Below are 27,603 nucleotides of genomic sequence, written 5' to 3'. Positions count from 1 at the left end.
AAATCCCAGCTCCTTCCTGAGCAATCCCAGCTCCTTCCCAAGCAATCCCAGATCATTCCCAAGCACTCCCAGCTCCTTCCCAAGAATCCTGAGCTCCTTCCCGAGCAATCCCAGATCATTCCCAAGGAATCCCAACTCCCTCCTGAGGAATCCCAGATCATTCCCAAGAAATCCCAGCTCCTTCCCGAGCAATCCCAGATCATTCCCAAGGAATCCCAACTCCCTCCTGAGGAATCCCAGATCATTCCCAAGAAATCCCAGCTCCTTCCCAAGCAATCCCAGATCATTCCCAAGAAATCCCAGCTCCTTCCCAGCAATTCCAGCTCTTTCCCAAGAAACCACAGCTCCTTCCCAAGCAATCCCAGATCATTCCCAGGGAATCCCAGATCATTCCCAAGAAATCCCAGCTCCTTCCCAAGAATCCTGAGCTCCTTCCCGAGCAATCCCAGATCATTCCCAAGGAATCCCAACTCCCTCCTGAGGAATCCCAGCTCCTTCCCAAGAAATCCCAGCTCCTTCCCAAGCAATCCCAGATCATTCCTAATAAATCCCAGCTCATTCCTGAGCAATCCCAGATCATTCCCAAAAAATCCAAACTCCTTCTCAGCAATCCCAACTCCTTCCCGAGGAATCCCAGATCATTCCCAAGAAACCACAGCTCCTTCCCAAGCAATCCCAGATAATTCCCAAGGAATCTCAGCTCCTTCCCGAGCAATCCCAGCTCCTTCCCGAGCAATCCCAGCTCCTGTTGGGATCCCATTCCCGGCGGATCCCGAGGGATCCCGGCACTCACCGGCCTCGCAGAGCTGGAGCTTGGAAAGGCTCCTCCTGTTTTCCAGGGAATCCTCGAACCCGGAGCCGTTTTCCCGCTCTCCGAAGGGCTGCAGGTCCAAGGCCTTGCTCTCCATCCTCCCCCGGCTCCTGGAGGAGCAGCGGGATCGGGAACGGGGGTCAAGGGCTGGGAATATCCCATCCCATCCCATCCCTTCCCATCCCATCCCACCCCATCCATCCCATCCCATCCCATCCATCCCATCCCATCCCATCCCATCCATCCCATCCCATCCCATCCCATCCCATCCCATCCCACCCCATCCATCCCATCCCATCCCATCCCACCCCATCCATCCCATCCCATCCCATCCCATCCATCCCATCCCATCCCATCCCATCCCATTCCCACATCCCACATCCCATCCCCTGGGGCTTTTTGACGTGCCCACGGCCCAGGATGGGCTTGGAAGTGCCCAAAGTGGGATCCAGGCTGGGAGAGCTGGGAATGGCCAGGCTGGATTTGGGAAGGATCCCGGGAGAGCTTGGAGCACATTCCAGAGCCTGAAGGGGCTCCAGGAGAGCTGGAGAGGGACTGGGGCTCAGGGCCTGGAATGCCAGGCCCCAGGGAATGGATCCCAGTGGGAAAGGGGGGATTTGGGGGGGAGATTGGGAAGGGATTCCTGGCTGGGAGGGTGGGGAGGGGCTGGGCTGGAATTCCCAGAGAAGCTGTGGCTGCCCCTGGAGCCCTGGGAGTGTCCAAGGCCGGGCTGGATTCCCTGGGATAGCGGGAGGCACATCCAGGAGGGTTCATTCCTTGGGATGTTGTTCCTCTGCTCCCTCCCGAGGTTCCATCCCAGCCCCTGGGCCAGGAAAGTGGGAATAACCCCCCCCAATTCCAGTCCCAATTCCAGTCCCAATTCCAGTCTCAATTCCAGTCCCAATTCCAGTCCCAATTCCAGGGGGGAAATCCCAGGATGGGTCTCGGAACACGGGGGGGAAGGGGGGGTGTCAGATCTCACCTGGGGAATTCGGGGCAGGAAAATTCCCTGGGAAAACTGGGATAGGAGCATTTCCCACGGGAAACGGGTCGGGAAAATCCCCCCCCCCCCGGGAAAACTGGGACAGGAACATTCCTGGGGATCTGGGACAGGGGGGTCCGGGACAAGAAGATTCCCAGGGGGATCTGGGATAGGGGGAGCCGGGATAGGAACATTTCCTGGGAAAACTGGGATAGGGAGAACCGGGATAGGAACATCCCCGGGGAATACTGGGACAGGGGGATCCGGGATAGGAACATTCCCCGGGAAACCGGGAGAGGGCAATCCGGGACAGGAGCATTTCCCGGGGGAATCGGGATAGGAGAATCCCACGGGAAAACTGGGACAGGGGGAACCGGGACAGGAGCATTTCCCGGGAAAAGGGTACAGGAAAATCCCTCGGGAAGAAGAACCGGGATAGAAAAATCCCCAGGGAAAACTGGGACAGGGGAATCCGGGACAGGAGCATTTGCCGGGAAACCGGGATAGAAGAATCCCCCGGGAAGAAGAACCGGGACAGGAAAATCCCCCGGGAAAACTGGGACAGGAGGAACCGGGACAGGAGCATTTCCCGGGAAAACGGGACAGGAAAATTCCCTGGGAAACTGGGACAGGGGAATCCGGGACAGGAGCATTTCCCGGGAAACTGGGATAGAAGAATCCCCCGGGAAGAAGAACCGGGATAGGAGAATCCCCCGGGAACTGCGAGAGGAAAATCCCCTGGGAAACTGGGATGGTGGAATCCGGGACAGGAGCATTTCCCGGGAAAACAGGACAGGAAAATCCCTCGGGAAACCAGGACAGGAAAATCCGGGACAGGAGCATTTCCCGGGGGAAACCGGGATAGAAGAATCCCCCGGGAAGAAGAACCGGGATAGGAGAATCCCCCGGGAAAACTGGGACAGGGGGAACCGGGACAGGAGCATTTCCCGGGGAAATCGGGATAGAAGAATCCCCCGGGAAGAAAAACCGGGATAGAAAAATCCCCCGGGAAAACTGGAGAGGGCAATCCAGGACAGGAGCATTTCCCAAGGAAACTGGGATAGAAGAATCCCCCGGGAAGAAGAACCACGACAAGAAAATCCCCCGGGAAACCGGGATAGGAACATTCCCCGGGAAACTTTCCCGGCTCTCCTTTCCCCTTTTCCCGACTCTCCTTCCCCCCTTTCCCGACTCTCCTTTTCCCCCATTCCCGACTCTCCTTCCCCCATTCCCGACTCTCCTTCCCCCATTCCCGACTCTCCTTTTCCCCCATTCCCGACTCTCCTTTTCCCCCATTCCCGACTCTCCTTCTCCCCCATTCCCGACTCTCCTTTTCCCCCATTCCCGACTCTCCTTTTCCCCCTTTCCTTTCCCCCATTCCCGACTCTCCTTCCCCCCATTCCCGACTCTCCTTTCCCCCATTCCCGACTCTCCTTCCCCCATTCCCGACTCTCCTTTTCCCCCATTCCCGACTCTCCTTCCCCCCTTTCCCGACTCTCCTTTCCCCCATTCCCGACTCTCCTTTTCCCCCATTCCCGACTCACGGCTCTTCCCGGGAATTCCTTTCAGTGCCGGGGCGGGGCCGGGGCCGGTTTGGGCTCGGGGGGGTTCGGGGCCCCCCGGGGGGACGGAGGGGCCGCTCCCCAAAAGCCCCCCATGGGATTTGGGGGGTCCCGGGACGGCGGAAGAGCCGAGCGAGGAACGGGGGGGACCGGGAATGTGGGACGGGAATGCGGGACGGGATTTGTAGGGTCGGGAGCCGCCCGCCCCTCTGGGCGGGGGTGTTTTTAGGGGGCGGGCGGATCCCGGCCCTACAAACACCCCCAGAGGGATCGGGATCATCCCGCCCCCTAAAAACACACCCACACAAAGGGGGCGGGGGGAGCTCGGCCCTAAAAACACACCCAGAAGGGGCGGGGACACCCTAAAAACACCCCCAGGGGGATCGGGACACTCTAAAAACACCCCCAGAGGAATTGGGATCCCCTAAAAACACACCCAGGGGGATTGGGATCCCCTAAAAATACACCCAGAAGGGGCGGGGACACCCTAAAAACACACCCAGAGGGGCAGACACACCCTAAAAACACACCCAGAGGGATCGGGACACCCCAAAAACACACCCAGGGAGATCATCCCGCCCCCTAAAAACACACCCACACACGGGGCGAGGGGAGCTCGGCCCTAAAAACACACCCAGAAGGGGCGGGGACACCCTAAAAACACCCCCAGGGGGATCGAGATACCCTAAAAACACACCCAGAGGAATTGGGATCCCCTAAAAACACACCCAGAGGGATCGAGATACCCTAAAAACACACCCTGAGGGTTTGGGATCCCCTAAAAACACACCCAGAGGGATCGAGATCCCTTAAAAACACCCCCAGAGGGATCGGGATCCCCTAAAAAGACAACCAGGGGGATTGAGATCCCCTAAAAACACACCCATGGGGATCGGGATCCCATAAAAACACCCCCAGAGGAATCGGGATCCCCTAAAAACACACCCATGGGGATCGGGATCCCATAAAAACACCCCCAGAGGAATCGGGATCCCCTAAAAACACACCCAGGGGGATCGAGATCCCATAAAAACACACCCAGAGGGTTTGGGATCCCCTAAAAACACAACCAGGGGGATTGGGACACCCTAAAAGCACACCCAGAAGGGGCGGGGACACCCTAAAAACACCCCCAGAGGGATCCCCTAAAAACATACCCAGAGGGATCCCATAAAAACACCCCCAGAGGGTTTGGGATCCCCTAAAAAGACAACCAGGGGGATCGGGACACCCTAAAAACACCCCCAGGGGGTTTGGGATCCCCTAAAAACACACCCAGGGGGATTGGGACACCCTAATAGCACACCCAGAAGGGGCGGGGACACCCTAAAAACACACCCAGAGGTATCGGGATCCCTTAAAAACACACCCAAAGGGATCGGGACACCCTAAAAAGACACCCAGGGGGATCGGGACACCCTAAAAACACACCCAGAGGGATCGGGACACCCTAAAAACACCCCCAGGGGGTTTGGGATCCCCTAAAAACACACCCAGAGGGATCGGGATACCCTAAAAACACTCCCAGGGGGGTCGGGACACCCTAAAAACACACCCAGAGGTATCGGGATCCCTTAAAAACACACCCAAAGGGATCGGGACACCCTAAAAACACACCCAGGGGGATCGGGATACCCTAAAAACACACCCAGAGGAATCGGGATACCCTAAAAACACACCCAGAGGAATCGGGATACTCTTAAAACACACCCAGAGGGGCCGGGATCCCATAAAAACACACTCAGAGGGATTAGGACACCCTAAAAACACACCCAGAGGGATCGGGATCTCCTAAAAACACACCCAGAGGAATTGGGATCCCCTAAAAACACACCCAGGGAGATTGGGACACCCTAAAAACACACCCAGGGGGGCCGGGACACCCTAAAAACACCCCCCGAGGGATCGGGATCTCCTAAAAACACACACAGGGGGGATCGGGACACCCTAAAAACACACCCTGAGGGTTTGGGATCCCCTAAAAACACACCCAGAGGGATCGAGATCCCATAAAAACACACCCAGAGGGATCGAGATCCCCTAAAAACACATTCCAAGGGATTGGGATACCTGAAAAACACCCCCAGAGGGGTAGAGACACCCTAAAAATACACCCAGAGGGATCGGGACACCCTAAAAACACACCCAGAGGGATCGGGACACCTTAAAAACACACCCAGGGGGGTCGGGACACCCAAAAAACACCCCCAGAGGGATCGGGATCCCCTAAAAAGACAACCAGGGGGATTGAGATCCCCTAAAAACACACCCAGGGGGATCGAGATCCCATAAAAACACACCCAGAGGGTTTGGGATCCCCTAAAAACACAACCAGGGGGATTGGGACACCCTAAAAGCACACCCAGAAGGGGCGGGGACACCCTAAAAACACCCCCAGAGGGATCCCCTAAAAACATACCCAGAGGGATCCCATAAAAACACCCCCAGAGGGTTTGGGACACCCTAAAAACACACCCAGGGGGATCGGGATCCCATAAAAACACCCCCAGAGGGATCGGGATACCTGAAAAACACCCCCAGAGGGGCAGAGACACCCTAAAAACACCCCCAGAGGAATCGGGATCCCCTAAAAACACAACCAGAGGGGCCGGGATACCCTAAAAACACACCCAGAGGGATTGGGACACTAAAAACACAACTAGGGGGGGGCGAGACACCCTAAAAACACCCCCAGAGGGATCGGGATCCCCTAAAAACACACTCAGAGGGGCAGGGACACCCTAAAAACACCCCCAGAGGGATCGGGACACCCTAAAAATAGACCCAGAGGGGCAGAGACACCCTAAAAACACACACAGAGGGACTGGGATCCCCTAAAAACACACCCAGAGGGGGATCCCAAAAAACTCCTGCGAGGGATCCCCTAAAAACACCCCCAGGGGGATCGGGATACCCTAAAAACACCCCCAGGGGAATCAGGATCCCCTAAAAACACATTCCAAGGGATTGGGATCTCCTAAAAACACACCCAGAGGGATCGGGACACCCTAAAAACACACTCAGAGGAATCCCCTAAAAAAACAACCAGAGAGATCCCATAAAAACACCCCCAGGGGATCGGGATCCCTAAAAACACCCCCAGAGGGATCGGGATCCCATAAAAACACCCCTAGAAGGGGCAGAGACACCCTAAAACAACATACCCAGAGGGATCAGAATCCCCTAAAAACACATCCCAAGAGATCCCCTAAAAACACCCCCAGAGAGATCCCCAAGAAACTCCCGCGAGGGATCCCCTAAAAACACCCCCCGAGGATCCTGTGCCATCCCGGCACTGTCCCAGCTCTCCACAATTCCCGGGAAGGAAGTTACCGGGAGGTCCCCAATTCCCAGGGAACGAGGGATGGAGGAGAGGGAACGGCCTCCAGCTGGGCCAGGGGGAGGGGCAGGTGGGATATTGGGAACAATTCCCACATGGAAAGGGCTGTCAGGCCCTGGAATGAACTTCCCAGGGCAGGGCTGGAGTCGCCATTCCCGGAGGGATTTCAGATCCCTGTGGATGTGGCCCTTGGGGACACGGGTCAGGGGTGGCCTCGGTGCTCTCGGCGGCAGCCCCGAGGTGCAGGTCGGGCTCGGGGCCGGGGCTGGGCTCGCGGATCTCGTGGAGCGCGGCCGGAGCCGCCCCGCCCTCCCGGTTTTCCATGGATGCGCCGGGATCGGGAGCGCTGGGAGGGGGGAAAAGGGCGGTGCCGCTACTGCGCTTGCGCGCCGGGCCGGGAGCGTCCTCAGTTGCCCGGCAACCGCGGCGGCCATGGCGGTTTCTCGCCGCTACTGGGCGCATGCGCGTAGTACAGGGAGAGTGACCCAGTTGCCTGGCAACGTGCGCACTAGGCGTCACTGCGCATGCGCACGTATCGGGAAGCGTCATCCATTGCCTGGCAACGCGGGCGCCATTGCAGTTTCACGTCGCTACTGCGCCATGCGCGTGGCCCTGTTGCTTAGCAACGAGGCTACAGCGTCGGCCCCCCCTCCCCCCCGCCGTATCCCGGAGTGTTTCCATTGGGAACACCGGGAAAAACGGCACCGGGACAGGGCCCGAGAGCCCCCCCCGCCCGGTGTCACCTGCACAGGGGGTCCCTGCACGTCGGAGGGTGGGAGGGTGGGGAGGGGCTGGGCTGGAATTCCCAGAGAAGCTGTGGCTGCCCCTGGATCCCTGGGAGTGTCCAAGGCCGGGTTGGATTCCCTGGGATAGCGGGAGCTGTCCCTGAACATGGAATGGGATGGGATTTAAGGCCCTTCCCACCCAAACCATTCCAGGATTCTGGGATAAAGGACACTCAGAATCCACTCAGAGGGATTTTTCTGGAATGTGGGGGATGGAAAAAGGCAGGAAAGGGGAAGGGAGACCCTGCCCTGAGTGCCGAGATTCCCAGGGAACCCCCTTGTTCCCGGAACTCCTTCCAGGGAGGAGCTGGGCTGGGGCTGGATCCAATGGCAGGCTCTGGCTCCAGGCTGGGAGAGCTGGGAATGGCCAGGCTGGATTTGGGAAGGATCCTGGGAGAGCTTGGAGCATATTCCAGAGCCTGAAGGGGCTCCAGGAGAGCTGGAGAGGGACTGGGGCTCAGGGCCTGGAATGCCAGGCCCCAGGGAATGGATCCCAGTGGGAAAGGGGAGATTTGGGGGGGAGATTGGGAAGGGATTCCCTGGCTGGGAGGGTGGGGAGGGGCTGGGCTGGAATTCCCAGAGAAGCTGTGGCTGCCCCTGGATCCCCGGGATTGTTCTCCCAGGACATTCCTTGCCCATCCCAGCCATCCCTTCCCGAATCCCTGCTCCAGCCCCGATGGATTCCCTCCGCCCAGGGGGTCGGAAACATTCCCAAATCCCTTCCCCGACCCCCCCGGTTTTTTGGGATATCCTTCATTTCTTCTGGAATACCGATCCAGGGGGAATAAGAACCCTCTGGAAGGGCTTCCCTCGCACCCAGGTTGGACACGGAGCAGCTGATGGACACCTGGAAAAGCGGGACAGGAATCCCGGGATAACCACGTCCGGCCACCTCAGGAGACGGGACAACTCCGGATTTCCCGGGAATGCTGGAACGGCGGCGCCCACGGAGCACAAGGAGCTCTCCGGGCTCAGCATTCCCGGGCATCTCCCACCTCCGGATTTGTGGGAAGCGGCACCGTTGCCATGGGGTTGCCATGGAGTTTGTATCCGTAGTTTCCATGGGAATAGGGGGATGCTGGGAATGTGGGGCCGCTGTCGGAGCTCCCGGGATGTCCCCCCCCAACATTCCCAAAGGGAGGAATTCCAGGCCTGACCCACCCGTGGTTTCCCAGATCTTCCTTCTCGGCCTTCTCGGGGCTGGGGGGGATGTTGTTTTTCCAGGGAATCCCGTCGGGATGACACCAGGGAGGCTCCTCGGGGGCTGGGGGGGGGGGTTTGGGGTCGCCAAGTGGGAATATCCCAGGATAATCCAGGGATTATTTGTCCCAGGGGATAATTTATGGCTTTTAGGGCATCCCATCCCATCCCATCCCATCCCATCCATCCCATCCCATCCCATCCCATCCCATCCCATCCCATCCCATCCATCCCATTCCTGGCACCCTCATTCCAGCTGTTTTCCAGGGTTTGGGGCCTGGAAACCCCTTGGGAAGAGGATTTTCCATCCCTAAAAGTAAAACCAGGATGGATTATCCAAGGAAATTATGGAATAAAGGAATAATGGTGTAATGGCATGGTTGGAATTCTCCATAGGTTTGGGGGGCTGGGAATTCCTTGGGAATGTTGGGGGGGGGGGGGTAGAGGGCACTTGGGAAGAATATTTTCCATCCCTAAAAGTAAAACCAGGACGGATTTTCCAAGGAAATCATGGAATAATGGAATAAAAGAATAATGGAATAATGGCATGGTTGGAATTTTCCAGAGTTTCGGGGGGCTGGGAATTCCTTGGGAATGTTGGGGGGGAAAGGGCACTTGGGAAGAATATTTTCCATCCCTAAAAGGAAAACCAGGATGGATTATCCAGGGAAATTATGGAAAAACAGAATAAAGGAATAATGGAATGATGGCATTTCTGGGATTCTCCATAGGTTTGGGAGGCTGGAATTCCTTGGGAATGTGGAGGGTGGGAAGAGGGCACTTGGGAAGAGGATTTTCCATCCCTAAAAGGAAAACCAAGACGGATTATCCAGGGAAATTATGGAATAATGGAATAAGGGCACGGCTGAGGTTCTCCAGAGGTTTGGGAAGGCCGGGAATTCCTTATCCCAACCCTTTTCCCGGCCTGCAGGTGGCGCCAAGGCCCCGCGGGATCCCTCGGGATGCGCTTCCCGAGGGAGTGGGAAGCGCTCCCTCCAACATTCCCGGCTCCCAACTTGTCCCGCTCCTCCTCCTCCTCCCCGGAATTCCCGAAAATCTCCCGCCGGCCCCGGGAAAAGAGTGAGTGGGGTCCTTTTTATTCCTTGGGAATGCCGGGAATGCCGGGGGGGGGGGGGGGGCGCTGTTAATAAATCCCGTTGGATTCGCCGCTGGAAAAGGGGGAGCGTTGGGAAAAGGGGGAGGAGGAGGAGGAGGAGGGAAAAGCGGATTCCCGGGAGCGATCCCGGAGCTCCGGGAGCGATGGGATGGATCAGCCGCCTCTTCCAGCAGTTCTCCCGTGAGTCCGCCGGGGGATCCCTCGGGAATGGCGGGGCCGGGGGGGCGGTTTTTAGGGATTGGGATCGGGGAAAAGGGGGATTTTTTCCTGCTCGGGGCGGGGGCGGGGCCGGACTTGGGATCCTTGGGAATGGGGGGGGGGAGGAGGGAGAGGGAAAGGGGTGGGATGGGGGGATCGCATCCCAAAAAATGGGGGGAGGTGGGAATGGGATGAGGGAAAGGGATGGGAGGGATGGATCACATCCCAAAAAATGGGATGAGGGAGGATTGGGATGGGGAGGGAAAGGGATGGGATGGGGGGATCATATCCCAAAAAATGGGGTGAGGTGGGAATGGGATGGGGAGGGAAAGGGATGGGATGGAGGGATCATATCCCAAAAAATGGGGTGAGGTGGGAATGGGATGAGGGAAAGGGATGGGATGGAGGGATCAGATCCCAAAAAATGGGGGGAGGTGGGAATGGGATGGGGGAAAGGGATGGGATGGAGGAAGGAATAAAATCCCAAAAAATGGGGTGAGCTGGGAATGGGATGCAGGAAAGGGATGGGATGGATGGATCGCATCCCAAAAAATGGGGGGAGGTGGGAATGGGATGGGATGGAGGGATCAGATCCCAAAAAATGGGGGGAGCTGGGATGGAGAGGGAAAGGGATGGGATGGAGGAATTATATCCCAAAAAATGGGGGGAGGTGGGAATGCGATGGGATGGATGGATCACATCCCAAAAAGTGGGGTGAAGTGGGATTGGGATGAGGGAAAGGAGAGGGAAAGGGATGGGATGGAGGGATCAGATCCCAAAAAATGGGGTGAGGTGGAAATGGGATGGGATGGATGGATCACATCCCAAAAAATGGGATGGAGAGGGAAAAGGATGGGATGGATGGATCAGATCCCAAAAAATGGGGGAGGTGGGAATGGGATGAGGGAAAGGGATGGGGTGGATGGATCATATCCCAAAAAATGGGGTGAAGGAGGATTGGGATGGAGAGGGAAAGGGCTGGGATGGAGGAATTGTATCCCAAAAAATGGGGTGACGTGGGAATGGGATGCAGGAAAGGAGAAGGAAAGGATGGGATGGAGGGATCAGATCCCAAAAAATGGGGGGAGGTGGGAATGGGATGAGGGAAAGGGATGGGAGGGACGGATCACATCCCAAAAAATGGGATGAGGGAGGATTGGGATGGGAAGGGAAAGGGATGGGATGGGGGGATCAGATCCCAAAAAATGGGGGGAGCTGGGAATGGGATGAGGGAATGGGATGGGATGGAGGGATCGCATCCCAAAAAATGGGGGGAGGTGGGAATGGGATGGGATGGATGGATCAGATCCCAAAAAATGGGATGAGGTGGGATTGGGATGAAGGAAAGGAGAAGGAAAGGGATGGGATGGATGGATCAGATCCCAAAAAATGGGATGAGGGAAAGGATGGGATGGGGGGATCACATCCCAAAAAACGGGGTGAGGTGGGAATGGGATGAGGGAAAGGGATGGGATGGATGGATCAGATCCCAAAATAGCTCAGGAATCGCTGAGAATGGGAACAGGGACCCGTATCCGTGTCCATCCCAAACTTTCCCGGCCCTTGGGATTTTGGTCTTCCCGTGGGATTTTTGGTCTCCCCCCCTTGGGAAAAGGATTTTCATCCCTAAAAGTAGAGCCGAGGCGGACGAGGAAGGGAATTCCTTGGATAACGGGACCCCCACATTCCCTGGGATCCCTTCCCGGCTTTTGGGGGGGGCTTTTCCCACTGGGAAGGAAACGGGGATTTCGGGACACATTCCAAGGTGGATCCCAGGCAGGGAAGGGATCCAGGGGGTGATCCCAGGGGGCTGCAGCTTCCCAGGAATTCCTGCTGGGATTTGGGGAAGCTCCCCCAGCTTCACTCCAGCGCTTCCCTATTCCTACCTGGCATTCCCACCCTCCACATTCCCACCCGGCATTCCCACTCAGCATTCCCACCTCTCCACATTCCCACTCGGCATTCCCAAACCTCTACATTCCCATCCAGCATTCCCACCTGGCATTCCCACCCAGCATTCCCACCCAGAATTCCCATCCAGCATTCCCACCCTCCACATTCCCACCCAGCATTCCCACCTGCCATTCCCACCCGCCATTCCCACCCCTCCACATTCCCGGCATCTCCCCTTTCCCAGCCCCACCCACCGCTCCCTCCTCTTCCCGCTCTTCCTCAGGGATTCTTGGCATCCCAAACCCCTCTCAGCGCCAGGATCAGGAATTCCAGGTGTGGAAAAGCCCCTGGAGAGGAGCATTCCCGGGGATCCCGGGGGGCTGCAGCTTCCCAGGAATTCCCGCTGGGATTTGGGGAAGCTCCCCCAACTTCACTCCAGCGCTTCCCTATTCCCACCCGGCATTCCCACCCCTCCACATTCCCACCTGACATTCCCACCTGGCATTCCCACCTGGCATTCCCTCCCCTCCACATTCCCACCCAGCATTCCCACCCAGCATTCCCACCCAGCATTCCCACCCAGCATTCCCACCTCTCCACATTCCCACCCAGCATTCCCAAACCTCTACATTCCCATCCAGCATTCCCACCTGGCATTCCCACCCAGCATTCCCATCCAGCATTCCCACCCAGCATTCCCACCTCTCCACATTCCCACCCAGCATTCCCAAACCTCTACATTCCCCTCCACATTCCCACCCTCCATTCCCACCCGCCATTCCCACCCCTCAACATTCCCACCCGGCATTCCACCCCTCCACATTCCCACTCAACATTCCCACCCGGCATTCCCACCCCTCCACATTCCCACCCCTCCACATTCCCACCCCTCCACATTCCCGGCATCTCCCCTTTCCCAGCGCCTCCCTCCCCTTCCCGCTCTCCCTGGAGTCCTCCCGTTATCCCGGACAATTCTGGCGCCGGGATCAGCAATTCCAGGAGTGGAAAGGCACCTGGAGAGGAGCATTCCCAGGGATCCCGGGGAGCTGCAGCTTCCCAGGAATTCCATTGGATTTGGGGAAGCTCCCCCAGCTTCACTCCAGCGCTTCCCTATTCCCACCCGGCATTCCCAGCTGGCATTCCCACCCAGCATTCCCACTCAGCATTCCCACCTCTCCACATTCCCACCCAGCATTCCCAAACCTCTACATTCCCACCCAGCATTCCCACCTGGCATTCCCACCCAGCATTCCCATCCAGCATTCCCACCCCTCCACATTCCCACCCCTCCACATTCCCGGCATCCCCCCTTTCCCTCTCCCTTTCCCTCCCCTTCCCGCTCTCCCTGGAGTCCTCCCGTATCCCGGACAATTCCGGCGCCGGGATCAGGAATTCCAGGTGTGGAAAGGCGCCTGGAGCGGCGCATTCCCGGAATCCCGGGAACCGGGAAGGTGCTTCCCGGGGGGGGTGTGGCGGCCGCCCCGTGACCTCCCCCGCCGGGCGGTTCCCGCTCCTTCTCTTCCTGCTCCCGCTTCCTGCCCGGAGCCGGGGAGGAACCCCCCAAATCCCGGGAATTTTGGGGGGGATCCCCCCTGCGGAGCCGCCTCTCCGCGGGAAATCCCGCCCGCTCTTCCCGGGAAGCGCCGGGATTCCCATTCCCGGCTGATCCCGAGCCCCGTCCGGACCCTCCGGCACGATCCAGGTGAGGAATTCCCACCTGGATTCCCGCCGGGATTCCCATTCCCGGCTGATCCCGAGGCCCGTCCGGACCCTCCGGCACGATCCAGGTGAGGAATTCCCACCTGGATTCCCACCTGGATTCCCATTCCCGGCCTCCTCGGGGCAGCGGGAAGAAGGGAAGGGGCGGTTTCTCCCACCCGTGGGATTCGTTTCCCGGCGGGAACGGGCCAGGCCTGGATCCAGGAATTCCAGCCAGGTGAGATCCGCTTCCCGCCCCTCTGGAAAAACTCGGGAAGAGCCGAGGGAGCGGGAGCGGGGGGAGGGGTGGCGATCCCTGTTCCCGGACAGGTGGGAGGAACAGGGATGGTTTCCTTGGATCCGGGGGGACGTGGGGCTCGGGAATTCGGGAATACGAGGGCAGGGAGCAGCCGGATCTCGGGAATCTCCCGGGATCTGCCGGGATCTGCTGGGGCGGTTCCTGCCGGCACCACGCCCAGCTGGGAATGTGGGAATGGGGGGAATGGGGGAATGTCGTGGTCCGGGGGGGCTTTGAGGCATCCAGGAATTCCGGGATTCCCTCGGGATGAGCTGAGCCAGCCCTGGAATCCGCAAGGATAATCCCAGCTGGATCAGCCGGGAGAGGGACATCCAGGGAATGTCTGAAACTTAGCCAGGGATTGGGAAGGATTTGGAATGTCCCAGGGAGGTGACAGGGAAATCCAGGGAATGTTTGATCCTTGGCCAGGGGTTAGGAAGGATTTGGGAATGTCCCAGGGAGGGGTGACAGGGAAATCCAGGGAATGTTTGATCCTTGGCCAGGGGTTAGGAAGGATTTGGGAATGTCCTAGGGAGGTGACAGGGACATCCAGGGAATATCTGATCCCTTGGCCAGGAATTGGGAAGGATTTGGGAATTTCAAGGTGCCACACGAGGCTGGGAATGTCCCAGGGAGGTGACAGGGAAATCCAGGGAATGTCTGACCCTCGGCCAGGGATTGGGAAGGATTTGGGAATGTCCCACGGAGGTGACAGGGAAATCCAGGGAATGTCTGAACTTAGCCAGGAATTGGGAAGGATTTGGGAATGTCCCACGGAGGTGACAGGGACATCCAGGGAATGTTTGATCCCTTGGCCAGGAATTGGGAAGGATTTGGGAATCTCAAGGTGCCACACGGAGCTGGGAATGTCCCAAGGAGATGACAGGGACATCCAGGGAATGTCTGATCCCTTGGCCAGGAATTGGGAAGGATTTGGGAATCTCAAGGTGCCACACGAGGCTGGGAATGTCCCAAGGAGGTGACAGGGAAATCCAGGGAATGTCTGATCCTCAGCCAGGGATTGGGAAGGATTTGGGAATCTCAAGGTGCCACACGAGGCTGGGAATGTCCCAAGGAGGTGACAGGGAGATCCAGGGAATGTCTGACCCTCAGCCAGGAATTGGGAAGGATTTGGGGGTCTGGGAGGCATTTTCCTTGGAAAAGTTATTCCTCACCGGGGGCAGACAGAGCCGGGAATCTTCCAGGAGAAGGTTCCCGGAAGGAATTCTTTGCTCTGGTGGCAAATCCCGTGGGATCCCAGGGTTCCTCCAGCAGGAGGGGGGAAAAACCGGGATACCCGGCAGGAAAATCCCAGGGAATTGCTGCCACTTGGAAATCCCCCTCTGGAACGGGGGGTTTTCCTCAGGGATGGGGTTGGGTGGATGGCGGGGAAGGAAAGGGATGGAAAGGGAAGGGAAGGGAAGGACAGGGAAGGGAAGGGATGGAAAGGGATGGAATGGGATGGACAGGGAAGGGAAGGTTTGGGAAGGGAAGGTTGGGAAGGGAAGGTTTGGGAAGGGAAGGTTGGGAAGGTTTGTGGAAGGTTTGGGAAGGTTTGGGAAGGGAAGGTTTGGGAAGGTTTGGGAAGGTTTGGGAAGGGAAGGGAAGGGAAGGGAAGGGAAGGGAAGGACAGGGATGAAAACGGATGGGAAGGGATGGACAGGGAAGAAAAGGGAAGGAAAGGGAAGGAAAGGGAAGGACAGGGATGGACAGGGATGGACAGGGATGGAAGGGGATGGACAGGGATGGAAAGGGAAAGGACAGGGAAGGCCAGGGATGGAAAATGATGGGAAGGGATGGAAAGGGATGTTTGGGGAAGTGGCAGCAAAGAGGAACGGGAAGTGTCGGAACGGGGCTCCCGTCGGCCCCCAGGGATAAAAAGGGATGAAAAGGGGATAAAAAGGGATAGAAAAAGGGGATTAAAAAGGCATCAAAGGGATCAAAAAGGCATAAAAGGGATTAAAAGGGGATAAAAAGGGAAAAAAAGGGATTAAAAGGGGTAAAAAGTGGTTTTAAGAAGGGATAAAAAAAGGTAAAAAAGGGATAAAAAAAGAGATAAAAAAGCAATAAAAAGGGAGATAAAAAGGGGATTAAAAGGGATAAAAAGGGATAAAAAGGAATTAAAAGGGGATAAAAAGGGATAAAAAGGGGATTAAAAGGGGATAAAAAAGAGTATTAAAAGGAGATAAAAAGAGATAAAAAAGGGTAAAAAGGGATAAAAAAGGGGTTAAATGGGGATAAAAAGGGATAGAAAGTGGTATAAAAAAGAGATAAAAAAGGGATAAAAAACAGGTAAAAAAAAGAAATAAAAAGGGGATAAAAAGGGATAAAATGAGAATAAAAAGGAGATAAAAAAGGGATTAAAAGGGGATAAAAAGGGGATAAAAAGGGATAAAAAAGGGGATAAAAAGGGATAAAAAAGGGGATAAAAAAGGGGATAAAAAAGGGGATAAAAAAGGGGATAAAAAGGGGATAAAAAGGGATAAAAAGGGATAAAAAAGGGGTAAAAAGGGGATTAAAAAGAGTATTAAAAAGGGATAGAAAGAGATAAAAAGAGGATAAAAGGGATAAAAAAGGGGATAAAATGGGAGATAAAAAGGGATAAATGGGGATTAAAAGGGGATTAAAAGGGATAAAAGGAGATAAAAGGGATTAAAAAAGGGGTTAAATGGGGATAAAAAGGGGATAAGAAAAGAGAATAAAAAGGGGATAAAACAGGTAAAAAGGATAAAAAGTGGGATAAAAACGGGATTACAAAGTTCTGGTGTCCCGGGAAAAGAGCGGCCCGAGGCTGGGAAAGGATTCCCGGCTCCTGGGAAAGGGTGGGAAAGAATTCCAGGGGGTTTTGGGGGGTGGAGTGTCCGGATTTATTCCCGGTTTTCTCCCGGGGGGGAGGATCCGATCCGGCGGGAAACGATCCCGGCCCGGAGGGATCGGGGGGGGGGAGGAGGAGGAGAGGGAGGAAGAGGAGGAGGAGGAAGAGGGAGAGGAAAAGGAGGAGCAGAAAGAGAAAGAGGGGGGAGGAAGAGGAGAAGGAAAGGGAGGAAGATGAGAAGGAGGAAGGGAGGAGGAAGAGAAGGAGGAAAAGGAGGAGGAAAAGGGGGGAATGGAGAAGGAAGAAGAGAAGGAGGAAGAGGGGAGGAAGAGGAGGAGGAAGGGAAAGAGGAAGAGGAGGAGGGAGAAGAGGAGGAGGAAAAGGAGAAGAAGGAGGAGAAGGAGGAAAAGGGGGAGGAAGAGAAGGAGGAAAAGGAGGTGGAAAGGGGGAAGAGGGGGAGGAGGAAAAGGGGGAGGAAAAGGGGAGGAAAAAGAGGAAGGGAGAGGAAAAGGAGGAAAGGAGAAACAAAAGAATGAGGAAAGGGGAAGGAAAAGAAAGAAAGGGGGGAAGAGGAGAAGGAGGAAGAGAAGGAGGAAAAGGAGGAGGAAGAGGGGAAGAGGAGAAGGAAGAGGGGAAGAGGAGGAGGAGCAGGAGGAAGAGAGGGAGGAAGAGGGGGAGGAAAAGGGGGAAGAGGAGAAGGAAGAAGAGAAGGAGGAAGAACAGAAGGAGGAAGAGGAGGAGGAAAAGGAGGAGGAAGAGGGGGAAAAGGAGTAGGAGAAAGAGGGGGAGGAAAAGGGGGAAGATGAAAAGGGAGAAGGAGGGAGAGGGAGAGGAAGAGAAGGAGGAAAAGGGGGAGGAAAAAGAGGGAAGAGGAGAAGGAAGAAGAGGGGGAGGAAGAGGAGGAGGAAAGGGAGGAAGATGAAAAGGAGGAGAAAAAGGAGGAGAAGGAGGAAGAGGGAAAGGAAAAGGGAGAAGAGGAGAGGAGGAAGAGAAGGAGGAAAAGGGGAAGGAGAGAGGGAAGAGGAGGAGGAAGAGGAGCAGGAGGAAGAGAGGGAGGAAGAGGGGAGGAAGAGGAGGAGGAAAGGGGGAAAGATGAGAAGGAGAAAGAGGAGGAGAAAGAGGAGGAGGAAAAAGGGGAGAAAAGGGGAAGAGGAGAAGGAGGAAGAGAAGGAGGAAAAGGAGGAGAAAAAGGAGGAGAAGGAGGAAAAGGGGAGGAAGAGAAGGAGGAAAAGGAGGTGGAAAGGGGGAAGAGGGGGAGGAGGAAAAGGGGGAGGAAAAGGAGGAGGAAAAGGAGAAACAAAAGAATGAGGAAGGGGGGAGGAAAAGAAGGAAAGGGGGAAGAGGAGAAGGAGGAAGAGAGGGAGGAAAAGGAGGAGGAAAAGGGGGAATGAGAAGAAAAAAGAAGAGAAGGAGGAAGAGGGGGAGAAAGAAAGGGAAGGAAAGGAGGAGGAAGAGAAAGAGGAAGAGGGGAAGGAGGAAAAGGAGGAGGAAAGGGGGAAGAGGAGAAGGAGGAAGAGGGGGAGGAAGAGAAGGAGGAAAAGGAGGTGGAAAGGGGGAAGAAGAGGGGAGGAAAAGGAGGAGGAAAAGGAGGAAGAGGGGAAGAAAGGGGGAAAGAGGAGAAGGAAGAAGAGAAGGAGGAAGAGGGGGAGGAAAGGGGGAGGAAAAGAAGGAGGAAAAGGGGAGGGAATGGGGGGAAGAGGGAAGGAGGAAGAGGAGAAGGAAGAGGAGGAGGAAAAGGAGCAGGAAGAGGAGCATGAGGAAGAGGGAGAGGAAGAGGAGGAGGAAAGGGAGGAAGATGAGAAGGAGGAAGAGGGGAGGAGAAAAAGGAGGACAAAAAGGAGGAGGAAGAGGGGGAGGAAGAGAAGGAGGAAAAGAGGGAAAGGAGGAAGAAGAGAAGGAGGAAAAGGGGAGGGAAGGGGGGAGGAGGAGAAAGAGAGAAGAGGGGTAGGAAGAGAAAGAGGAAAAGGAGGAGGAAAAGGGGAAAGAGGAGAAGGAAGAATAGAAGGAGGGAGAGGAGAAGGAAAAGGAGGAGGAAGAGAAGGGAGAAGAGGGAGAGGAAAATGGGGAGGAAAAGGGGGAGGAAGAGGGGAAGAAAAGGGGAGGAAAAGAAGGAGGAAAGGGGGGAAGAGGAGAAGGAAGAAGAGAAGGAGGAAGAGGAGGAGAAAAGGAGGAGGAAGAGAAAGAGGAAGAGGGGGAGGAGGAAGAGAAGGAGGAAAAGGAGGAGGAAAGGGGGGAAGAGGAGAAGGAGGAAGAAGAGGAGGAAAAGACGGAGGAAAAATTGGGATGAGTGGGAGGGGTGTGGAGAGCCAGGAGCAGGGGATCCCCTCTGGAAGGGCAGAATTCCCACTTTTCCCAGAGCTGGGTGTTGGGAAGGGTGGGATAGAAAGCCAGGATGAGGCCACTGAGGATCATGTGGATAATTAATGGATAATTAATGGGATAATTAGTGGGATAATTAATGGGCTCAGGGTGGGCTGGGACCTGCTGAGGAACTTCCTGGAAGTTTGGGAAGGGGAATGAGTCCTTGGGGAGAATTCCAAGCTGATCCCAGGGTGGATTTTGTCCCGGGAAGTCATTCCCACTTGGAATTCCAGGTTGGTACCGGGAAGGGTTTGGGAAGGAGCTGCTTGTTGGCCCTTCCTGGGAATTTTGTGCCTGAAAGGAACAACTGATCCTGGAATTCTGGCGGGACTGGGATGAGTGGGAGAAGCTCCTTGGCCCCTTCCCGGGAATTTTGTGCCTGGAAGACCCAACTGATCCTGGAATTCTGGTGGGATTGGGATGAGTGGGATGGGTTTGAACGCCCCAATCCCAGGGCCGTGATTCCAACGCATCCCATTCCCGATTCCCAGCTCCTTCCCAGGTTTTTTTTCCCCCCCCTTCCCTTCCCTTCCCTCCCCCCTTCCCGACACCAAGCGGCACCTCCGCGATTCCCGGGGGTTGCCCTGGAAACCGGGAATTCTTAGCAACGGCTCCCAGCCCTCCCGGAGCGGCTCCCGCTGCCAAAGGGGGGGGAAAAAATCCTTGGGAATTTTGCTCCCGGGAAAGCCGTTCCCCTCCCCTTTATCCCGGGAGAAAGGGGGGATTTTTTTCCCGTCGGCGTTCCATAAAACTGGAGCATCCCAAACATTCCCTGCTCCTAAAACTTCCCTCGGGGATTTTCTGACACCTTTTCTGACGCATCCCACCCCCCCTTCCCCCCCAGAGTCTGATTTTTGGGAGCTTTTCCAGCTTTTCCTTGTCCTGCAGTGGCGGAATTCCTGGTGGGACGTGGGTTTGGGTTGGGAATGTCCAGGGAAAACCCCCTGTGTCGAGGGATAAGGACATAATGAAGTGTGGGAATGAAGGGATGATCCAGGATTTGGGATCATTGTGGCAAATCCTGGGCCTGGAACCCGGGAATTTTCCCCTGGGATGTGATTTGGGATGGAAATTTCCAAGGAAAAACCTCTGTGCCAAGGGATAAGGACACAAATAATTGTTGGGATGAAGGGATGATCCAGGATTTCGGATCGTGGGGGCAAATCCTGTGATTGAAACCCGGGAATTTTCCCCCGGATGTGGCTTTGGTTGGGAATTTTCCAAGGAAAAACCCCCTGTGAGGAGGGATAAGGACATAATGAATTGTTGGGATGAAGGGATGATCCAGGATTTGGATCATTTTGGAAAATCCTGTGCCTGAAACCCGGGAATTTTCCCCTGGATGTGGCTTTGGTTGGGAATTTTCCAAGGAAAAGCCCCCTGTGGGGAGGGATAAGGACATAATGAATTGTTGGGAATGAAGGGATGATCCAGGATTTGGGATCGTGGGGGCAAATCCTGGGCACAAAACCCAGGAATTTTCCCCTGGGATGTGATTTGATATGGAAATTTCCAAGGAAAAACCTCTGTGCCGAGGGATAAGGACATAATTAACTGTTGGGATGAAGGGATGATCCAGGATTTGGGATCATTGTGGCAAATCCTGGGCACAAAACCCGGGAATTTTCCCCTGGAATGTGATTTGGGTTGGGAATTTTCCAGGGAAAGACCCCTGTGTCGAGGGATAAGGACACGATGAAGTGTGGGAATGAAGGGATGATCCAGGATTTGGGATCGTGGGGGCAAATCCTGGGACCAAAACCCAGGAATTTTCCCCTGGGATGTGATTTGGGATGGAAATTTCCAAGGAAAAACCCCTGTGCCGAGGGATAAGGAGATAATTAAGTGTGGGAATTAATGGATGATCCTGGATTTGGGATCGTGGGGGCAAATCCCAGGCCTGAAACCCAGGAATTTTCCCCTGGATGTGGCTTTGGATTGGGAATTTTCCAAGGAAAAACTCCCTGTGGGGAGGGATAAGGACATAATTAACTGTTGGGATGAAGGGATGATCCAGGATTTGGGATCGTGGGGGCAAGTTCTGTGCCTGAAACCCAGGAATTTTCCCCTGGGAGCAACGCTGGATGTGGTTTGGGTTGGGAATTTCCAAGGAAAACCCCCTGTGGGGAGGGATAAGGACATAATTAATTATGGGAATTAATGGACAATCCAGGATTTGGGATCGTGGGGGCAAATCCTCTGCCTGGAACCCAGGAATTTTCCCCTGGATGTGGCTTTGGGTTGGGAATTTTCCAAGGAAAAACCCCCGTGCCGAGGGATAAGGACACAATGAAGTGTGGGAATGAAGGGATGATCCAGAATTTGGGATCCTGGTGGCTCCTCTGCAGGGCTTTGGGATCTGGGAAATGGGCTGGAAAAGGGATTTGGGATCCTTTTGGATCCCAGCAGGAGATGAGGGGGGGTCTAAAAACGCTGCTCCAGGTGGGAATTGTTCCTTTCCTGGCCTCAAAAGTTCGGGATTTGGGATCTTGCAGAGCTGCTTTGGGATGGTTTTCCCCTCTGCAGCCACGGGATTGATCCCAAAAAAAGCGGGATTCGGGCTCCCCGAGCCTCCCGTCCCGGGATAAATCCATAGGGAGCCTCCCCGCCCCCCGCATTCCGCATTCCAGCACTTTGGGAGCCCTTTCCCGGGAAAAGCCGCGGCTGTTCCCGCTTCCCGGAGAGCCCCTTCCCTCCCTTCCCGGATGGTGCCGCCTCATCCCGGCCCTTCTCCGGGACAACGGGAACGGATCCTGAGTCATTCCCGGCCCTTCTCCGGGACAGCGGGAACGGATCCTGAGTCATTCCCAGTCCTTCTCCGGGACAACGGGAACGGATCCTGAGTCATCCCGGCCCTTCTCCGGGACAACGGGAACGGATCCTGAGTCATCCCGGCCCTTCTCCGGGACAACGGGAACGGCGGGATCCGTTCCCTGCTCCTGAGTCATTCCCGGTCCTTCTCCAGGACAACGGGAACGGATCCTGAGTCATTCCCGGTCCTTCTCCAGGACAACGGGAACGGATCCTGAGTCATTCCCGGTCCTTCTCCGGGACAACGGGAACGGATCCTGAGTCATTCCCGGTCCTTCTCCGGGACAACGGGAACGGATCCTGAGTCATTCCCGGCCCTTCTCCGGGACAACGGGAACGGATCCTGAGTCATTCCCGGTCCTTTTCCAGGACAACGGGAACGGCTGGATCCGCTCCCTGCTCCTGAGTCATTCCCGGCCCTTCTCCGGGACAGCGGGAACACCGGGATCCGTTCCCTGCTCCTGAGTCATTCCCGGTCCTTCTCCGGGACAACGGGAACGGCGGGATCCGGGATCCGGGCTCCTGAGTCATTCCCGGCCCTTCTCCGGGACAGCGGGAACACCGGGATCCGTTCCCTGCTCCTGAGTCATTCCCGGCCCTTCTCCGGGACAGCGGGAACGGCGGGATCCGCTCCCTGCTCCTGAGTCATTCCCGGCCCTTCTCCGGGACAACGGGAACACCGGGATCCGTTCCCTGCTCCTGAGTCATTCCCGGTCCTTCTCCGGGACAACGGGAACGGCGGGATCCGGGATCCGGGATCCGTTCCCTGCTCCTGAGTCATTCCCCTCCTGTTGCCGCGTGGGAGCCGCTCCAGAGGGGGGGGAGAATTCCTTGGAAGTGCGGGAGGGAGGCGGGATACGGGGGGAGGGGGAGAGGGGATGCAGGGGAGGGGGGAAGGGTGGGAAAGCGGGATAGAGGGGAGCTGGGATGTGGGAAGGGATGGGAATTAGGGGAAGGTGGGATGCAGGAGGAGATGGGATGAAGGGGGAGGTGGGAATTGGGGAGCTGGGAAGCAGGAATCAGTGGGAGAGAAGAGGAATGGGATGCAGGGGAGGTGGGATGGAGAAGATGGGAATTAGGGGAAGATGGGATGCAGGAGGAGATGGGATGCAGGGAACTGGAATGTAAAGAGGGATGGGATGCAGGAGAGATTGGATGGAAGGGAAATGGGATGCAGGGGGAGCTGGGAATTGGGGAACTGGGAATTGGGGAGGTGGGAATTGGAGAGGTGGGAATTGGGGAGGTGGGAATTGGAGAGGTGGGAATTGGGGAGCTGGGAAGCAGGAATCGATGGGAGAGAAGGGGAATGGGACGCAGGGGAGGTGGGATGGAGAAGACAGGAATTAGGGGAAGATGGGAATTAGGGGAAGATGGGATGCAGGAGGAGATGGGAATTAGAGGGAGATGGGATGCAGGAGGAGATGGGATGGAGAAGAACTGGAATGTAAGAAGGGATGGGATGCAGGGGGAGAGGGGATGCAGGACAGGACGGGATGCAGGGGAGGTGGGAAGTGTGGGAAAGCAGGAAAGGGGGAGGTGGGATAGAGGGGAGCTGGGATATGGGAAGGGGTGGGATGCAGGGGGATGGGAATTAGGGGAAGGTGGGATGCAGGGGAAGATGGGATGGAAGGGAAGCTGAGGGAGCTGGGATGCAGGGGGAGGTGGGAATTGGGGAGCTGGGAAGCAGGAATCAGTGGGAGAGAAGAGGAATGGGATGCAGGGGAGGTGGGATGGAGAAGATGGGAATTAGGGGAAGGTGGAAATTAGAGGAAGATGGGATGCAGGAGGTGATGGGATACAGAGGAACTGGAATGTAAGAAGGGATGGGATGCAGGGGCCATGGGATGGAGAAGATGGGAATTAGGGGAAGATGGGAAGCAGGAGGAGATGGGATGCAGGGAACCAGAATGTAAGAAAGGATGGGATGCAGGAGAGATTGGATGGAAGGGAAATGGGATACAGGGGGAGCTGGGAACTGGGGAGGTGGGAACTGGGGAGCTGGGAAGCAGGAATCAGTGGGAGAGAAGAGGAATGGGATGCGGGGGAGATGGGATGGAGAAGATGGGAATTAGGGGAGGATGGGATGCAGGAGGAGATGGGAATTAGGGGAAGGTGGGATGCAGGAGGAAATGGTAATTAGGGGAAGGTGGGATGCAGGAGAATGGGAATTAGAGGGAGATGGGAAGCTGGAGGGGATGGGATGCAGGAAGAGATGGGATGCAGGAGAACTGGAATGTAAGAAGGGATGGGATGCAGGAGGAGATGGGATGGAAGGGAAAGGGGAAGCTGAGGGCGATGGGATGCAGGAGGAGCTGGGAATTGGGGAGCTGGGAAGCAGGAATCGATGGGAGGGAAGAGGAATGGGATGCAGGAGGAGATGGGATGCAGGGGAACTGGAATGTAAGAAGGGATGGGATGCAGGGAGTGATGGGATGGAAGGGAAATGGAATGCAGGGAGAGGTGGGAACTGGGGAGCTGGGAATTGGGGAGCTGGGAAGCAGGAATTGGTGGGAGAGAAGAGGAATGGGATGCGGGGGAGATGGGATGGAGAAGGTGGGAATTGGGGGAAGGTGGGAATTAGGGGAAGATGGGATGCAGGAGGAGATGGGATACAGAGGAACTGGAATGTAAGAAAGGATGGGATGCAGGAGAGATTGGATGGAAGGGAAATGGGATGCAGGGGGAGCTGGGAATTGGAGAGGTGGGAAGCAGGAATCGATGGGAGGGAAGAGGAATGGGATGCAGGAGGAGATGGGATGGAGAAGATGGGAAGCAGGAGGAGCTGGGATGTAGGATGGATGGGATGCAGGTCCACGCCCATCCTTGTCCCCAGGCCCACCCCCACCAACGTTTTCCCAGTCTGGAAAAGGGGGAATGCCGGCCTGGAGAGGGGAATAACCCCCAGGAGACAGGACAGGGGGGGATCCAGTCCTGGCTGGAGCCGGATGGACACAAACCCCTCGGGATTTGGGGAGTTCCAAGGAATCCCAGGAAAGCTTTTGGGATCCTGGGAACGGGGAGGGTGTTTTGGGGTCCCTTGGCAGCGGGATCGGCCCCTCCAGCCCCCTCCCCCCCCCCCCCCCCTTTCCCGAGGGTTCCGGAAAAGGAACTTCCTTTTCACTTCCTTCTCTTTGCGACACCCGCCTTTCCTCCCCCGGGGGCGTCACGTGGGGCGGGGGGGGGGGGGCCCACATCCCCAAAAATCCCCCAAATCCCCCAAATCCCTCTCCCTGTGCCCCTGGCACGGCTGCTCTGCCCCCCCTCGGAGCGCCCCCCGTTCCCCCTTTGGATTGGGAAAGGTGGGAAAAGCTGGGATAGGGTTGGGTCCCCCAGACCCCACGGAAGGGGGGAGTTTCTGTGGGGGCAGATCCCAAATCCGGGATCCCAAATCCGGGATCGCCGCTCCCAGGGCTGCTGGGGATGGGGGTGAAGTGGGGGATGGGAGAGCTGGGAATGGCCGGGCTGGATTTGGGAAGGATCCCGGGAGAGCTTGGAGCACATTCCAGAGCCTGAAGGGGCTCCAGGAGAGCTGGAGAGGGACTGGGGCTCAGGGCCTGGAATGCCAGGCCCCAGGGAATGGATCCCAGTGGGAAAGGGGAGATTTGGGGGGGAGATTGGGAAGGGATTCCTGGCTGGGAGGGTGGGGAGGGGCTGGGCTGGAATTCCCAGAGAAGCTGTGGCTGCCCCTGGATCCCTGGCAGTGTCCAAGGCCGGGTTGGAGCCACCTGGGATAGCGGGAGGTGTCCCTGATCCAGGTGGAATTAAATGATCCTTAAGTTCCCTTCCCACCCAACCCATCCCAGGACTCTGCTCAGCTCCCTCTGGATGATCCCTTGGGAGTCTCCCACCCCCACTCCCAGTTTTCTGGTGGAAAACTCGCTGGTTTGGGGGGGGGGAGGAGGACAAAGCAGGCCGGGAATGTGCTGCCGGAATGTGCTGCTGGTGCCCAGCAGGGAAGAGCCTGTTCCCAGCCTGTTCCCATTCCCAAGCTGTTCCCATTCCCAGCCTGTTCCCAGCCTGTTCCCTGCCGGTTTCCCGGGGAACCGAAGCCGTGAGTCACCGGAATACCTGCGCGGAGCAGGAGCTCTCCCTGCTGGGCGCTTCCCTTCGGGAATGTGACTCGGGCAGGGACGCGATTCCCGCTCCCGGGGCTTCGTTTTTCCTTGGAATGCGCCGCGATCCCGCTCGGCCGGCGCGCGGGGAAAGGACGGGATGGATGATCCCGGTCTGGATATCCCGGGAGCCGCAGTGAGGGGCTGGGGGATCCCGCGGGAAGCTCCAGACCCTCCGGGACAGGCGGGGGAAGTCCCAGCTCCCGGTTATTCCCATTCCCAGCTTCCCAAAAACATCCCATTCCCCCCGGCACGGCCACTTTGGGGCCATCCCAGCCCTCAGCGGGGCCGGGATTTGGGATTTGGAGGGATCAGGACGTGATTCCAGCCGCTCTTTTTCCATCCTACATCCACACCGGGATCATCCCGAGCGCTCAGGGGACTTTTCCCAGAGTTTTCCCAGCGGTGGGACCCTTTTGGTGCCATCCCAGCCCCCATCGGGGCCGGGATTTGGGGTTTGCAGTGATCAGGACGCGATTCCAGCCGCTCCTTTTCCTTCCCGCATCCACACCGGGATCATCCCGAGCGCTCAGGGGACTTTTCCCGGACTTTTCCCAGAGTTTTCCCAGCGGTGTGACCACTTTGGGGCCATCCCAGCCCTCAGCAGGGCCGGGATTTGAGGTTTGGAGGGGATAGGGAACGATTCCAGCCGCTCTTTTTCCATCCCACATCCACACCGGGATCATCCCGAGCGCTCAGGGGACTTTTCCCAGACTTTTCCCAGAGTTTTCCCAGCGGTGGGACCACTTTGGTGCCATCCCAGCCCTCAGCGTGGCCGGGATTTGGGGTTTGGAGGGATCAGGACACGATTCCAGCCGCTCCTTTTCCTTCCCGCATCCCCCTCTCCGCACCGGGAGCATCCCGAGCGTTGCCGGCCGGCTCTTTTTCCCGGCTTTTCCCGGCTTTTCCCGGCTTTTCCCGGCTCTTTTCCCGGCTTTTCCGGGTGCCGGGCGCTGCCCTTTGGGTGCTGGCGCTGCCGCCTCACGCAAAAAATCCCTTCCGCGCACCCCGGAAGCGCCGGGACAGACGCGGGGACAGACGCGGGGACAGACGCGGGGACAGACGCGGGGACAGACGCGGCGACACCTCCCCCGTGAGTCCCCTTTTCCCTCCTTTTTCCCGGGAATTTTCCCCCTCGCTGGGATCCAACCCCTTCACCTGCCGGGATCGGGGAATCCCAGGGAATTCCAGAGGGAGGGAGGGGCCCCCAAAGCGCCCCCAAAGCGCCCCCAAAGAGCCCCCGAGGGGTGTCCGGGGTGAGGGGGGGCAGCGCCGGAGGGGGAGGGAAAAGGGGAGGGGAAAAGGGGGGAGGGCACCGGGATTTTTCCAAGGGTTTTGGAGGCAACGGGAGAAACTTCCCGGTGGCGGGAGACCCCCCTCCCCCAGGGGACATTTTTGGGGGCATTTGGGGACATTTTTGGGGTGTCCCCCGCGGGAAAAGGGGGGACACGGGAAGGGGGAAGAGCAGGAAGGGGAGGGGAAGGGGGGAGGGCACCGGGATTTTTCCAAGGGTTTTGGAGGCAACGGGAGAAACTTCCCGGTGGCGGGAGACACCCCCCACCCCAGGGGACATTTTTGGGGGCATTTGGGGACATTTTTGGGGTGCCCCCCGCGGGAAAA

At 56.9% G+C, this 27,603-nt stretch overlaps 2 protein-coding genes across 2 annotated transcripts in view; one reads left to right on the top strand and one right to left on the bottom strand.

Annotated features, from left to right (window-relative positions):
* Nucleotides 1-3,921, bottom strand: part of SCARA5 (scavenger receptor class A member 5) — a 28,237-nt gene extending 24,316 nt beyond the window's left edge. The window contains 2 exon segments of the mRNA XM_064651247.1: nt 794-921; nt 3,338-3,921. Of these exon segments, the coding sequence (XP_064507317.1) occupies nt 794-908 (115 nt within the window). The 5' untranslated portion in view covers nt 909-921; nt 3,338-3,921.
* A 6,565-nt stretch (nt 3,922-10,486) lies between these two features.
* On the top strand, nt 10,487-13,679 carry LOC135410711 (uncharacterized). Its single transcript, XM_064647421.1, has 3 exons — nt 10,487-12,386; nt 12,776-12,936; nt 13,434-13,679. Exons 1-3 carry the CDS (start codon nt 11,333-11,335, stop codon nt 13,677-13,679), a joined length of 1,461 nt encoding a protein of 486 aa, XP_064503491.1. The 5' UTR covers nt 10,487-11,332.
* The last annotated feature ends 13,924 nt before the right edge of the window (nt 13,680-27,603 follow it).

Source organism: Pseudopipra pipra, chromosome 3, assembly GCF_036250125.1.
Source record: "Pseudopipra pipra isolate bDixPip1 chromosome 3, bDixPip1.hap1, whole genome shotgun sequence".
In the NCBI taxonomy this organism is placed as follows: Eukaryota; Metazoa; Chordata; class Aves; order Passeriformes; family Pipridae; genus Pseudopipra; species Pseudopipra pipra.
This window is presented reverse-complemented; position numbering and strand designations above follow the sequence as displayed.